This window comes from Equus przewalskii, chromosome 28, assembly GCF_037783145.1.
Source record: "Equus przewalskii isolate Varuska chromosome 28, EquPr2, whole genome shotgun sequence".
Classification (NCBI taxonomy): Eukaryota; Metazoa; Chordata; class Mammalia; order Perissodactyla; family Equidae; genus Equus; species Equus przewalskii.
This window is the reverse complement of record NC_091858.1, coordinates 1-14,038: the sequence shown is the minus strand read 5'-3', so window position 1 is coordinate 14,038 and position 14,038 is coordinate 1. Positions and strand designations below refer to the sequence as shown.

At 40.7% G+C, this 14,038-nt stretch overlaps 1 protein-coding gene across 1 annotated transcript; it reads left to right on the top strand.

The window, feature by feature from the left end:
- Positions 1-1,114: 1,114 nt before the first annotated feature.
- On the top strand, positions 1,115-14,032 carry LOC103545383 (zinc finger protein 892). The gene is given in 5 exon segments (XM_070598095.1): positions 1,115-2,285; positions 2,822-2,910; positions 3,779-3,845; positions 4,720-4,846; positions 11,657-14,032. Coding segments are annotated over 2 exon segments (1,329 nt in total). The 5' UTR covers positions 1,115-2,285; positions 2,822-2,910; positions 3,779-3,845; positions 4,720-4,746; the 3' UTR covers positions 12,886-14,032.
- Positions 14,033-14,038: the final 6 nt, after the last annotated feature.

Below are 14,038 nucleotides of genomic sequence, written 5' to 3'. Positions count from 1 at the left end.
GATTAAGGGACAGCAAAGAATTTGGGATGTGGGAGATACTAAAAAACCCACGTGGCCCGAGGACAGAGAACAACAGGAAGATAGCAGCAGGTAATTCAGGACTGGCAGAGCCAGATTTCAGGGTTTTATAAACTGTGTTAAGGGGTTTACGCCTTACTCCAGGGCAGAGGGCAGCCACTGAAGGGTTCTGAGAAGAGTGACATAAACAGATGAATCTTTAAATGTCCATCTGGCTGCCTTGAACAGCAAGGCTCGAGGAAAGGCAAGATTAGATGTCGAGACACGATTCAGGCGACTATGGTAATTTGGACTAGAATGGCACTTGTGATACAATTGGTCTTTCCCCGATTTCCATGAAGAACTGGAGCTACAGCCCAGAGTCTCTGACACTGAGTAAAAAAGCCTCTTTTGGCTTGGTTTATGTTTGGCTCAGGGCGAGGGGCCCTTCCTGGACCTAAACTCCAGGTCCGCACAATTCTCCACTTCAGAGCCAACCTCCCTACTTCTTTTTCACATCTTACTCTTCCTCGTGAACTCATTCTTAATCATGTTTCTTCTTCTACGTCTCTTCAATCAGCCCTGCCCGTGCTCTTTATTTATCAGCCAGAATGCTTTCAACAAAATCAGCAGTAGCAACTCAGTTTACAGATTTGGGGCTTTATTCTAAGAAAGAATGAGAGATACCAGGGAAAAGACTTTGTGTATCAGGTCCTCATCCCCCCACCCCCAAATAATCATCAGACACTAAAATCATTTGGAGCTTTTGGAGCCCTATCAATCAGGTGGGGAATTATCTCCATTTTAAGGCTGACAGGAGAGACCCGCCGTTCTGCCCCCGAGGACAGGCACCGAGTCCCCGAGCCCTCTGGGAACTGCAGTCCTTCGAGCGGGACCCCCGACCGGGGGCGGTCGCCTCCATGTGCGCAGATGCGACTCCAGACGGAGCCTGAGCCTTTTGTCTCCCCGCGACTTCGTGGGTCCGCGAGGCGGCTCTGTCCCTCCCGCCCGTCCCAGAGCGCAGCCCGGCGGGATCCAGCCCTGTGGCCGGAGCCAGGTCCGCAGCGCGTCGCGGGTAAGAGAAAGCGGGCCTGAGCGCGGGTCTCCGCGACCCGCCCGTCCCTGCACGGGTCTAACGCCTCCCGCCGCAGCCCGGGCCGGGCCCTCAGCTTCCGGCCTCGGCGGAGGACGGGCTGGGCCCTGCCTGAGCCCTGGCCCCACCCCCGGGCTCTGCGCGCGCTACCCCGGCGGGGTCTCCAGCCAGCTTTGAGGCTTTCTGAGCGGACGGCGTCCCGGAAGCGGGGTTGCCGCTAAGCCCTCTGGGAATTGGAGTCCGGCAGCGTGAAGGGGGCGTGGCGCAGCGGGGGATTCTGGGAGTGGGAGTCCGGGGGCTGAGGGCTTACGGTCCCACGTGCAGAGAGCTTGGGCCCCTCCCCCTGGTTTTGGCCGTGCGTCTTGTCACTCCACCGAGAGCGTTAAGGTGTTGAACTTTTGGGGTAGAAAGGAAAAAACGGAGTCCGTGTCTTACTCATTCCCCTTCTGTGCTTTGCCCTAACAGAGTTTTTAGCCTGCCTGTGCTTGGGGGCCAGTTCAAGGGGTTCGACTTCGAACGTGCAAGGGAATCCTGGCCTGTATGTTCTCAGTCTTAAAGAGCGAGTGAGGAATCGGCTGTCTGAGAGCCCCGTCTATCAACTGCCTTGTGTTTATGAACAGCAGGGATGAACCAAGTGAGGGACCCCCGCTTCTAGTTACTGCCACCATGATCACAGGCCGCCTATGGCCGCTTGTGTGTTTAGGGTGTTTCTCATGGGAGTTTCTGCACTGTCTGGAACCGGGTGTGTGCCTGAGGCTCATACTTCACTGCCCTGATTCTTTCCTCCTTTTGCCCTGGTGTGGCATGTAGTGACTGATCTTGGTGATCCAGAGGATGGTCTTCCAGCTGTGGAGATTAATTTAGCCTAAGTAATAAAGATTCCAAGTAAATTAGGATTACTTCTGAGGCCCTAGCACTTAAATGCATAGGAATAAGCCTCCTAGGAATAGAGAGAGAGGATGATGCCTCAAGGAGCAGGAATCAGTTCCAGAGGAGGGGAAGCCTAACCTCAAAATCTCCTCCCAGAGCTTCAGAGTAGAGTTGAATGATTTACACGAAGAAGCAGATTATGTATTGCTGAAAAGTCCGTGTTTCTCTCATTTGAAACAGTGAATAAGGAGGGAGTCATAGCAATAACAGGACAAAGAAGAGAAGCTGATCATGGATTATCTGACCATTGAAGTTGAGGAAGAAGGTAGGAATTACAGAAATACGCATGGAGTTGAAAGTGGAGGAAATACCCTTGATGGGAATGAACAGGGAACAGACACATGTCAGGAGAAAGCCCTGAAGTAGAGAAGTTCTCACTTCAAAACTTCAAAAGTTCAAAACTACCGTGTTTGAAAATCACTAAGTGGTCTCCTTGTGGCACATTCTCCGGCCCCATCTTCCTCTTTCAGCACTTCTGTGCTCATCCACATTCCCTCTGAAGCTGTGGAAGGGAGAATGTTCCATAGTGCTTGCTTTTGTGATAAAGGGCAGGTCACACTCTTCCACCCCCATTGGAGTGTTCCAAAAGGTTGATGTATTTGTGGCTCTGTGGGTTTAACTTTTTGGTGAAAGCACTTTCACTTAATTGTCTTACCCTAGCTTCATCTGAACTTTTTGAGTTAAGTAGAGTAGGCCTTATATATATAATTCAGCTGGCTTGCGATAACTTTCGTCCTAGTGAATTTGGGAGTGAGAAGATAGAGTTTACCTCCTTCATGGCTTTTTTCCTGCTCCTTCCAGCCATGACTCCTGCTGATGCTTCTCTGCCCCAAAAGCAGAGCACAGAAGAAATGGAATCTACTGTTGAGCTCCTTCCTGTGGAGTTCCAGGCGAGTTTGGGTTTAATTTCCCTCCTCTGAAATCTTAGCTTGTTGTTCAAAGTGTGTCCTCATTTCTTTCTTCATCTTGCTTCTGAGGTCCATGGAAATCCCCTCTAGAGAACTGAGCCAAAGTAATTTTTCCTTGAAGACTTGAAGCTCTGGGAACAGCTCAGGCCAGAGCTTTAAATTTGGGAATAATCTGTGTGGATGGTATTTTAAACCATGAAACTGTGATCAGTAAGGGAATAAGTGTAGCTAGAAAAGAGATGAGATCTTATTACTGAGTCCTATAGCTCTCCAACACTTAGAGTTCAGGGAGATGAAGAGAAACCAGCAAAGGAGACTGAGATGAGGTGGCCAGTGAGGTAGGAGGAAGCCAAAAGTGTGGCATCCTGGTAACCGATTGAAGAAAGTGTTTCAAGGAGAGGGGAGTGATCGCCTGGGTTAAATGCTCCTGCTAAGTCAAGTAAGATGGGGCCTGAGAATTGGCCATTGGATTTTAAAATAGGAAGATCATTGGTGACCGCCAAGGGCCATTCCATGGATCGGTAGGAGTGAAGCCTTGTTGGAATGGGTTCAGAAAAAAGTAAGAGGAGAGAAATTGGAGCCAGGGACTACAGATAACTATTTTGGAGAGTTTTATTCTCCGGGAAAGGAGAGAAGTAGGGTGATAGCTGGAAGGAGTAGTAAGACCAAAGAGGTTTTTTTTTCCCCTAAAGACAGGAGAAATAAGAGATTGTTCATAGGTGTGTAAGATGGATGGAGACAAGAAGATGTCTAAGGACTGAACTCTGGAGAACTCCAGCGTTTAGAGCCACTTTTCAAACATTGCTTTATTTTAAATTAATCCTGTGATTATTTATAACCTGTTTCACAGATGAAGAAACTGAGGCTACAGTAACATGCTCAGAATCATAAATGGTTGAGCCCTGATCAGAACCCAGGTATGTCTGATGCTAAATCCTATGCCTCTAATGACTCTATTCTTTTACAGACATCCTTTCCCACAAAGTATTCTCCAATTAATTACGGTCAACAAAGGACACTCATGTGACTGTCAATATAACATGAAGTATGAATCTTATCTTAGAACATTTGATCCATTTCAATGTAAAATCAGTAAATTCACTCATTCAGAACAACTTTAATTGCTAAAGGATAACTAAAAAAATGTAAAAGTCATGGCCCTAAGTACAGAGAAAGAAGGCGCCTCTATTAGAAGAGCATGAGAACAGCGTGAGTGTCTACATACATTCAGGATATCAAGCTGAATTTCTGTAAAATCTTGGACTAGCCCAGGAATCAGTATAAATTACTTATCTGAGCCTTATCCCATCTACAATATAATCAATAATTAAAGTTTGGTTATCATTCAGTGGTTATATTACATTTATTTAACGAAATATGTAAGAGGCAGAAGAATATAGTTATATAATATGAAAGAATATATATATATATATGTATCTGTTCTATATAATATAGAAGAATATAGTTAAAAGTATAGCTTTCGAGTGAGACTGCCTGGGTCCAAATCTCAGATCTGATCCTTACGGCTGTAAATAATGTTAATAATAGTACTTACCTCATATAGTTATTATTACAAGAGATAGTTCATTCAAAGGACTTAGCACATAGAAAATAAATTATAAATGTTAGCTATTATTATTATTTTCCCTAACACAGATTAATACTTGGAAATTTTAGAATATTCCATTAAAATGGTTAAAATAAAGATTTAACCTTCAGATTAAAAGACACTTCCTCTTCTAGATTGTTCTCTTCCCTCAAGGATTACGAAGAATGTGCTTGTACTTCCAGGAACTGGTGACAGTGAAGGATGAGGAAATGGATTTTGCCCATGTGGAGGTGGACCAGCTGAATTCTGCCCAGAGGAACATGGGCCTGGATCTGAAGGTGGAGAATTGTGGAAGCCTGGTATTTTGGGGTAAGGAAGTCATTTTGTAATGCAGAGTGCTTACTGAGACGTCAGCTTCCTTAACAACTAATGGCATCTAAAATGCCATAGTTTTGCTTAGGATCTGGAGAGCCCCTGATAACTTGGAGCTCAGAATTGGGCTTCTTTTCTCTTTTGGCAAGCAAAAGTTCACCATATGTGGAACTGAAAAAGGACAGCTTCGTTATATTGCTTTTAAGACTTAGAAGCTACAGTAATTCAAACAGTGTGGTATGGGTGAAAAGATAGCTGTAAACCAATGGAACAGATCAGATAGTCCAGAAGTAGACCCACACTTATATGGTCAATTAATTTCTGACAAAGGTGCAAAAGCAATTCAGTGTTAAAAAGAGAACCTTTTCAACTAATGGTGCTGGAACAGGTGGACACCTGTATTAAAAAAAAAAAAAGAATCTCAATCTATACCTCCCACCATATATAGTAAGTAACTCAAAGTGGGTCACAGACCTAAGTATAAAATCTAAAACTATACAACTTCTAGAAGATAACATTACGGACAGTCTTTGTAACCTTTTGTAAGGCAAAATTTTATTATATATGACACCAAAAGCTCGATCCAGTAAAGCCATCTGGATCTCAAGTTTGCTTTCTTGGAAGGTTTTTAACCTTGAATCTAAGTCCTTTGCTAGATACAGGACTGTTCAGATTATCTATTTCTTTTTGAGTGAGCTCTGGGAATGGTTTCTCATCTTTCATTCCTGATATTGGTAATTTGTATCTTCTCTCTTTTTTTTCCTTTGTTGGTCTTCCTAGAAGTTTAACAATATTATTGATCTTTTCAGAGAACCAGCTTTTGGTTTCATCGATTTTCTCTATTGTCTGTTTTCAATTTTATTCATTGCTACTCTTATCTATTATTTTCTCCCCTTTGCTAATTTTGTTTAATTTGCTCTCTTTTATTAGTTTTTTAAGGTGGAAGCTTGAGCATTATATAAGATCTTAATATAATGTAATACAGTCACACGCTGCGTAATGACGTTTTGGTCAATGACAGACCACAAACATGATGGTGGTCCCATAAGATTAGTACCATATAACCTGGGTGTGTAGTAGTCTATACCATCTAGGTTTGTGTAAGTATACTCTGTGATGTTTGAACAATGACGAGATTGCCTAACGATGCATTTCTCAGAATGATCCATAATTAAGTGACACATGACTGTCTAATGTAGTATGTTTCTTATTCTATCTTGATCATTAATATAAGATCTTCATATAACATCTTTATTCTCTTCTAATAGGAACATTTAATGCTATAAATTTCCTTCTAACTGCTTTAGCTATGTTCCACAATGTTTTTTTTTTTATTTTTTAATTTTTTTGTGAGGAAGATTGGCCCTGAGCTAGCATCTGTTGCCAATCTTCCTCTTTTGCTGAGGAAGACTGGCTCTGAGCTAACATATGTGCCCATCTTCCTCTATTTTGTATGTGGGATGCTGTCACAGCGTGGCTTGATAAGTGGTGCCTTGGTCCACACCTGGGATTTGAACCTGTAAACCCTGGGCCACTAAAGTGGAGCTCACGAACTTAGCCACCACACCACCAGGCTGGCCCCATGTTCCACAATTTTGATTTGTGGTATTTTCATTTCCATTCAGTTCAAAATAATTTCTGTTTTCACTTGTGATTTCCTCTTTGACCCATGGGTTATTTACAAGTCTCCAAATTTTAGGTGATTTTCAATAAATTTCTAGTTTTGATTTTATAGTTTGATTCTGCTGTGGTCAGAGATACTTTGTATGATTTCAGTTCTTAAAAGTTTTTGAAGTTTGTTGTATTATCTATAATCTAATCTTGATAATTGTTCCACATGCACTTGAAAATCAATGTCAATTATTGTCAGGTTGATTGACAGTGTTGTTCAGGTCTTCTCTGTCCTTACTGATTTCCCATCGGCTTCTATTGATTACTGACAGAGGAGTGTTGAATTCTCCAATTATAATTGTGGATTTGTCTATTTCTCCTTTTAGTTCTGTTAGTTTTTGCTTAATGTGTACCAAAACACTTTTGTTAGGTGCATACACATTAAGAATTGTTATGTCTTCTTGGTGAATTGACCTCTTTTTCATATAATGTCCTTCTGTAACCTTGGTAATATTCCTTGTTTGGAAGTTAATTTTGTCTGATATTAATATAGTCACTCTAGCCTCCTTCTCATTCGTGTTTGCATAGTATATTTTCCCATTCTTTTTGCTTAACTTAAGTGAGTTTCTCGTGGACAGCATGGAATTGGGTCTGGTGGTTAAATCCATTCTGACAATCTGTGATTTTCAGTTGGTGTGTTTAGACCATTTACATTTAAAGTAATTATTGGTATGGTTGGATTTAAGTCTTTCATACACGTAATTGTTTTCTTTTTTCTTTTTTTTTTTTTAAAGATTGGCACCTGGGCTAACAACTGTTGCCAATCTTCTGCTTTTTTTTTCCCTGCTTTATCTTCCCAAACCCCCCTGGTACATAGTTGTATATCTTGGTTGCAGGTCCTTCTAGTTGTGAGATGTGGGACGCCGCCTCAACGTGGCCTGACGAGCGGTGCCATGTCCGCGCCCAGGATCCAAACCTTGGGCTGCCGCAGCGGAGTGCGCAAACTTAACCACTCGGCCACGGAGCCAGCCCTGTAGTTGTTTTCTATTTGTTCTTTTTAGTGTTCATTTTTTTCTTTTTCTGCCTGTTTTTTTGATTATTTCTTATTATTGCGTTTTATCTGCACTATTAGCTTATCATTAAAACTTTTTTATTTTATTGATGTCATAATAGTTTATAACATTGTGAGATTTCAGTGGTACGTTACTATTTGTCAGTCACCATATATATGTGCCCCTTCACCCCTTATGCCCACCCCCTTCCTCTCTGGTAACCACTAATCTGTTCTCTTTATCCACGTGATTAAACCTTATTTTTAAAGATTTTCTTTAAGGGTCGTCCTAGAGTTCCCAATATGCTTCTTTCATTAATCATAGTATCCCTTTACAGAATGTTATAACACTTCATATATAGTATAGGAACCTTACTTCTATAAGCTGCTAGTTCTTCCGTCCCATCTTTTGTATGATTGTTGTCATGCATTTTGCCTTTATATATGCTATAAATCTGCAATATATGCTACTATTTTTGATTAACACAGTCAATTATCTCTTGGAGCATTTTAAAATAAGAAAAAATGAATTTTATATTCCATTTCTAGCACTCTTCATTTTTTTTATATAGAGCAGGCGTGGGCAAACTTTCTTTATAAAGGACCAGATAGTGAATATTTTCTGTTTTGTGGGCCATACACTCTCTGTTGCAACTGCTTAACTCTGCCATTGTGGCATGGAGGCAGCCGTAAACAGTAGTAAACAAATGGAGTGGGCAGATTTGGCCTGTGGGCCGTAATTTGCTGAACCCTGATGTAGATCTCAGTTTCTCACTAGTATCAGGTACTTCTGCCTGAAGAACTTTCTTTAACATTTCTTATAGTTCAGGTCTACTGGTATTGAATTCTCTCAGCTTTTATTTGTCTGAAAAAGTCTGTATTTCATTTTTGAAAGATGTTTTCACTGAATGTGGAATATGGTGACAGTTTTTTTTTCTTTCAGCACCTTAAATGTGTCACTTTATTGTCTTCACGTTTATAATAGTTTGTGACCAAAAGTTTCTGTAATTTTTATCTTTGTTTTCTGTATGTAATGTGTCTTTTTTCTATGGCTGCCTTTAAGATTTTCCCTTTATCTTTGTTTTTTAATAGTTTGAATATGATTTATCTAGGGATGTGTGTGTCTGTGTATTTCATCCTACTTGGGGTTATCTCAGCTTCCTTGGGTCTTTAGTTTAATGTCTTTCATTAGTTTTGGAAAATTATCAGCTATTAACTCATCAAATATTGTCTCTGTCCATTCTCTTTGTCTTTTCTCCTTCCAGGATTCCAATTACATGTATGTTCAAGCATTTTAAATTGTCCCACAGCTCTTAGATGCTCTCTTCTGGCTTGTTGGTTTATTTTTCACTGTTTTTTCCTCATTGTGTTTTAGTTTGGGTAATTTCTGTTGACTTATTTGTGAGTTTACTCATTCTTTTCTTAGCTATGTTGACTCTCCTGATGCACCCACTGAAGACACTCTTCTTCTCTCTGATCATATTTTCTCATTTCTAGCATTTCCATTTGACTTCTTCTTATAGTTTCCAACTATCTGCTGAAATTCCCCAACTGTTAATGCACACTGTCCACCATTTCCACTGGAGCCTTTTACATATTACTCATAGTTATTTTCAATTCCCTTATAGTTCTAATTTCTGGGTAATCATTGAATCTGGTTCTGTTACTCTATGGTTTTATACAATCGAATTTGGATGGGGCTGGGAAGGGGCGCATGGAGAGAGGATGCAAGCAGACCCATTGTGAGGCTGCTGCATTAGTTTAGATGAGAGATGATGGTGGCTGAACCAGGGTGGTAATAGTGGGGAGGGAAAGTACAGAATGGATTTGAGAGAGATTTGGGAGGTATAATCCATAGATCTTGGTTTATTTGCTGTGATTGGTAAAGTAGAATTCAATGTGATTCTCAAGTTTCTGACTTTCGGCTGGAAAACGTGTTTAGGCTTTTGTGAGGATTAGATATGTACATGTATTTAACCTTTCAAAATAGTAGCTTACACATAATAAACACTATATAAGTGTTTGTCTAATATTATAGTTCACAGCATAGATTAAATTTTATGTACAATGATATTCTCAACTTCTGAAAATCATGACAACATTAAAAATATGTTTTACTCGGGGCTGGCCCCGTGGCCGAGTGGTTAAGTTCGCGCGCTCTGCTGCAGGCGGCCCAGTGTTTCGTCAGTTCGAATCCTGGGCATGGACATGGCACTGCTCATCAAACCACGCGCTGAGGCGGCATCCCACATGCCACAACTAGGACCCACAACTAAGAATATACAACTATGTACCGGGGGGGCTTTGGGGAGAAAAAGGAAAAAAATAAAATCTTTAAAAAATATATGTTTTACTCAAACATGGGTTATGTTTCTATAATGGGATGAAAGGATCTTAAGAAGGGTTTATCATCATCCAACGTTGCCTCACTGCTTGTATTATTTGTGTTCAACTCAGTTCATACAATATAGATTTAACATGTGCTTGCTCTTCACCAGCGCTATGATGGGCCCTGAGAAATATCAGTGAACAAAAGAGGTGTGATTCCTACCCTCAGAAAACTTACCTTTTGATGGTAGAGTTTATATTATATTAATGTCTTTTTATTAACATGAATGATAATGGCGATATTTTCTTAGGTGGCAAAACCTGGGGAATGTACAGCTTGAGGAAGAAGATGAGTTAGGTATGGATATAATGAATTCGAGATTTCCAAGTGAATACGTGAAGTAGATAGTTGAATATATGGATCTGGGGGAGAGAGAACTAAGCTGGAGATATTGATTTAAGGTCATTGATATATAGAAAGCAGTTGTAACTAGTAGACAAATAAGTCCTGGAGATCTAATGCACAGTGTAGTGAATATAGACGAGAATAGTCTATCATAATCATCAAACTTGCTAAGAGACTGGGTCTTAGTTATTGCATCATAAAAAAGTGATAATTATGTGACATGATAGAGGTGCCAACTATTGCTACAATGGCAATCATATTATAATATATAAATGTATCAAATCAACGTGTTGCAGACCCTAAATTTACACAGTGTCATATGTCAAATATGTTTCAATAAAAAAGGCACTTAAGGCCATGGACTGGATGTCTTTCAAGGAGATAGTGTGGGTAGGGTAGAGTGGGGGCAAAAGAGAGGAGCCTAAGACTGAACACTGAGAACCATCAACATTTAAGAAGAAGAAACAGAATAAGTTCCAAAGAGATAGAGATCAGAAGAAAAACATGGAGAGCTTAGAATCGCAGAGTTGAGGGGGAGAATATATGTCAAATATATCTGAATAAAGTTGGGGAACAAAAGGGAGAATGTTGTTAGGAGGAAGGCATGGTCGAGACTGTCAAGTGCTGTTGAGAGGCCAAGCTAAGCAAGAAATGAAAAAGATCTGCTGGATTTAGGTGACATACAAATGGCTAGTGATGTCACTGAGAGCAGTTTCAGTCAAGTGGTGGGGAGAGAAGCCAGGCTGCAGTGGCTTCAGGAGCAAGTAGGTGATGAGCAGATATACAAAACCTGTTTGAGAAATTTTGCTGTAACAAAAAAGGAAGGAAGAAAGGAAGGAGAGAGAAGGAAGGCAAGGAGAGAGGGAGGAAGGAAAGAAGGAAGAAAGGTGGCCGTGGTTAGTGGATACACAAAATCATATGTAAAGCATATGCTAAACATATTTTAAAAATCTGTGCCTTTAAAAAAGGGTTAAGGGTAATGATTTAAAAAGTCAAAACTGGTTGTCTCCAGCTGGTATTATTATAAGGGATTTTTTTCTAATACTTTTTCAAAACTGCCCAATCTCAACCTATGTTTTCATCTTTCCCCTCCTTCCTCATTTTATGTTAACATTTATTCTCCTCCCTTCTGGTTATCCTCGTCCCTGGTTAGTCTGTTCAGTTTTCCATTCTCTTAGGTAGAGCATCTTCATTGTCTGACCTTTTGCTGTGCCTTATCTTAGTGATTCTCCCATCTCTGTTATTCCCTGAGACTTATTCATCTGCCATTGCCACAAGGCTCTTTCTGAAACGTTGAAATAAGCATTTTTAATAGACATCACTTTTATTTTCTGTATTCTCTTGCCACCTCAGCAGTTTTCCTTCTCTCAGCACAGAGAGCACAAACATTTGTCCTTTTTATTTATTTCAGATTCTGAATCTATACCTGAAACTAAAGTGTCCCTTTCAAAGCAGGAAGTTTATGAAGTATCATCTGAAAGGCAGCTGGTAATAGAAAGACTTAAAAAGGATGATTCCTGGGATCCCAGATTGATAGAAGCCTGGGAATGTGAAGGCACATTGGAAAGGCAGAAAAGAAATCAGGAGAAAGATTTAAGGCAAGTCATAATTAAACACAAGAAAACCCCTATGGAAGGTTGTAGTGATATGGGGGAAAAGTCAAGCCCAATTAAACATCAGAAGGTTTACTCGGTAAAAAAGCCTTGAAAGTGCAATGAGTGTGGGAAGTCCTTCGGTTACTACTCAGCCTTTATCCTACATCAGAGAATTCATACTGGAGAGAAGCCCTATGTATGTAATGAATGTGGGAAGGCCTTCAGTCGGAGCTTATCACTTATTCAGCATCAGAGAATTCACACTGGAGAGAAACCTTATGGGTGTAACAAATGTGGGAAAGCTTTCAGTCATCGCTCAGCCCTTATTCAGCATCATATTATTCATACTGGAGAAAAACCCTATGAATGCAATGAATGTGGGAAGGCCTTCAACCAAAGCACTTACCTTATTCAACACCACAGAATACACACTGGAGAGAAACCCTATAAATGCAAAGAATGTGGGAAAGCTTTCAATGACACCTCATCCCTTCTTAAACATCAAAGGGTTCATACTGGAGAGAAACCCTATGGATGTAAAGAGTGTGGGAGAGCCTTTAGTGACAGGTCAGGGCTTGCTCAACATCACAGAACTCATACAGGGGAAAAGCCATATGGATGTAGTGAATGTGGGAAAGCCTTCAGTTACTGTTCAGCCCTTATTCAACATCAAGGCACCCATACTGGGGAGAAACCTTACAAATGTAACGAATGTGGGAAAGCCTTCAGTGACCGCTCAGCTCTTGTAAGACATCAGAGAATTCATACTGGAGAGACACCTTACAAATGTAAAGAATGTGAGAAGGCCTTCAGTCAGAGCTCATACCTTACAAAGCATCTGAGAACTCATACTGGAGAGAAACCGTATAAATGCAATGATTGTGACAAAGCCTTCAGCCAGAGTTCATCTCTTATTCAACATCAGAAAACTCATACAGGAGGAAAACCCTACAAATGTAAGAAAATTGAGAAAACCTTCAGTGTGCATTCAGCCTTTCATCAACATAAAGAAATTCATGATGAACTGAATGCAGTAGATTCATGAAATAATTATGTATTTTCTCCTGATTGGATAGACCTGTTCTAACTATGACAGGGTATATTGCAAAAACTTGTGATGCTGTGTCACACAGAAAATAGCCCTCTTTCTTGAAATGCTATTAGGTATGGAAGAGGACGAGAGGTACATGTGGGTGTCTCGGTTACGAAACCAGAATACCTGAAGCAGTGGAGAAGAGAATTTCCAGGGAAGCACAGAAGGAGAAAGTCTAGTCAGAGAACAGAGTAAAGAGCTAGGCATCTGTATCAGTAGAAAACCAATCAGGGGAGCAGACTGAATGTTGCTTGAGGCTGGTGACTCTCTAGATAGTAGTTTCAACCTGAAACCAAAGTGGGGGAGGATCAGGACCCCAAAGAGGAAAATTACCAGGAAGTTTCACTAGGGAATTAAAAAGAGAAAAAAGTCTGAGCCCAGAAGAGCCTCCTTTCTCTGTCCCTGCCCTCCAATTGTTCACTCACACATTTGCAAACATTTAAACCGGTGGTTATTGACCCTGGATGCACATTGAAATCATCTGAGAAGCTTTAAAAAAATACCCGGGTCCCAGCCCCAGCGATTCTGATTCAATTGGATTGGGGTGTAGCCTGGGCATCAGGAATTTTTAGAACTTCTCAGGTAATTCCAACATGCAGCCCAGATTAAGAACCATTGATTCAGATTCTGCACAAGGATCAACTCAATACGATAAGAGGATTACAGGCAACCAAAAGGATAAGAGTTCCTTGTGTCCTTGCTGCTGCTTTTCCTTTCTCTTGCTAATTGTATAACATCATCTTTTTGACCTGATTTTGGATCCCTTTCCTTGGGCCTTTTTTGTTTTCTCTGACTTTGTGTGAACCAACCTGCCTGACACTAACTTCTGCTTTGACCGTGAATCTTGCTAAATGTGCTCCTTGAAGCCTGGTTATTGCTTTCTCAACCATTTCTACCTACTAGAGTCATAAATTGTGCCTGCTACCCATGGCTCAGTCATAGCAAAAATTAACTGTAAGAAACAAGCTTAGAGGAGGGCCTGAAGATCGGAAATCAGGATTGAAGACAGAGTGATGGGAAGGGACTTTCGAAGAGTTAAAATTTTGACTCCAACTGGATAGTATGTATCTTAGAATTTCCAGAAATTATAGTAAAATTTAGTTGT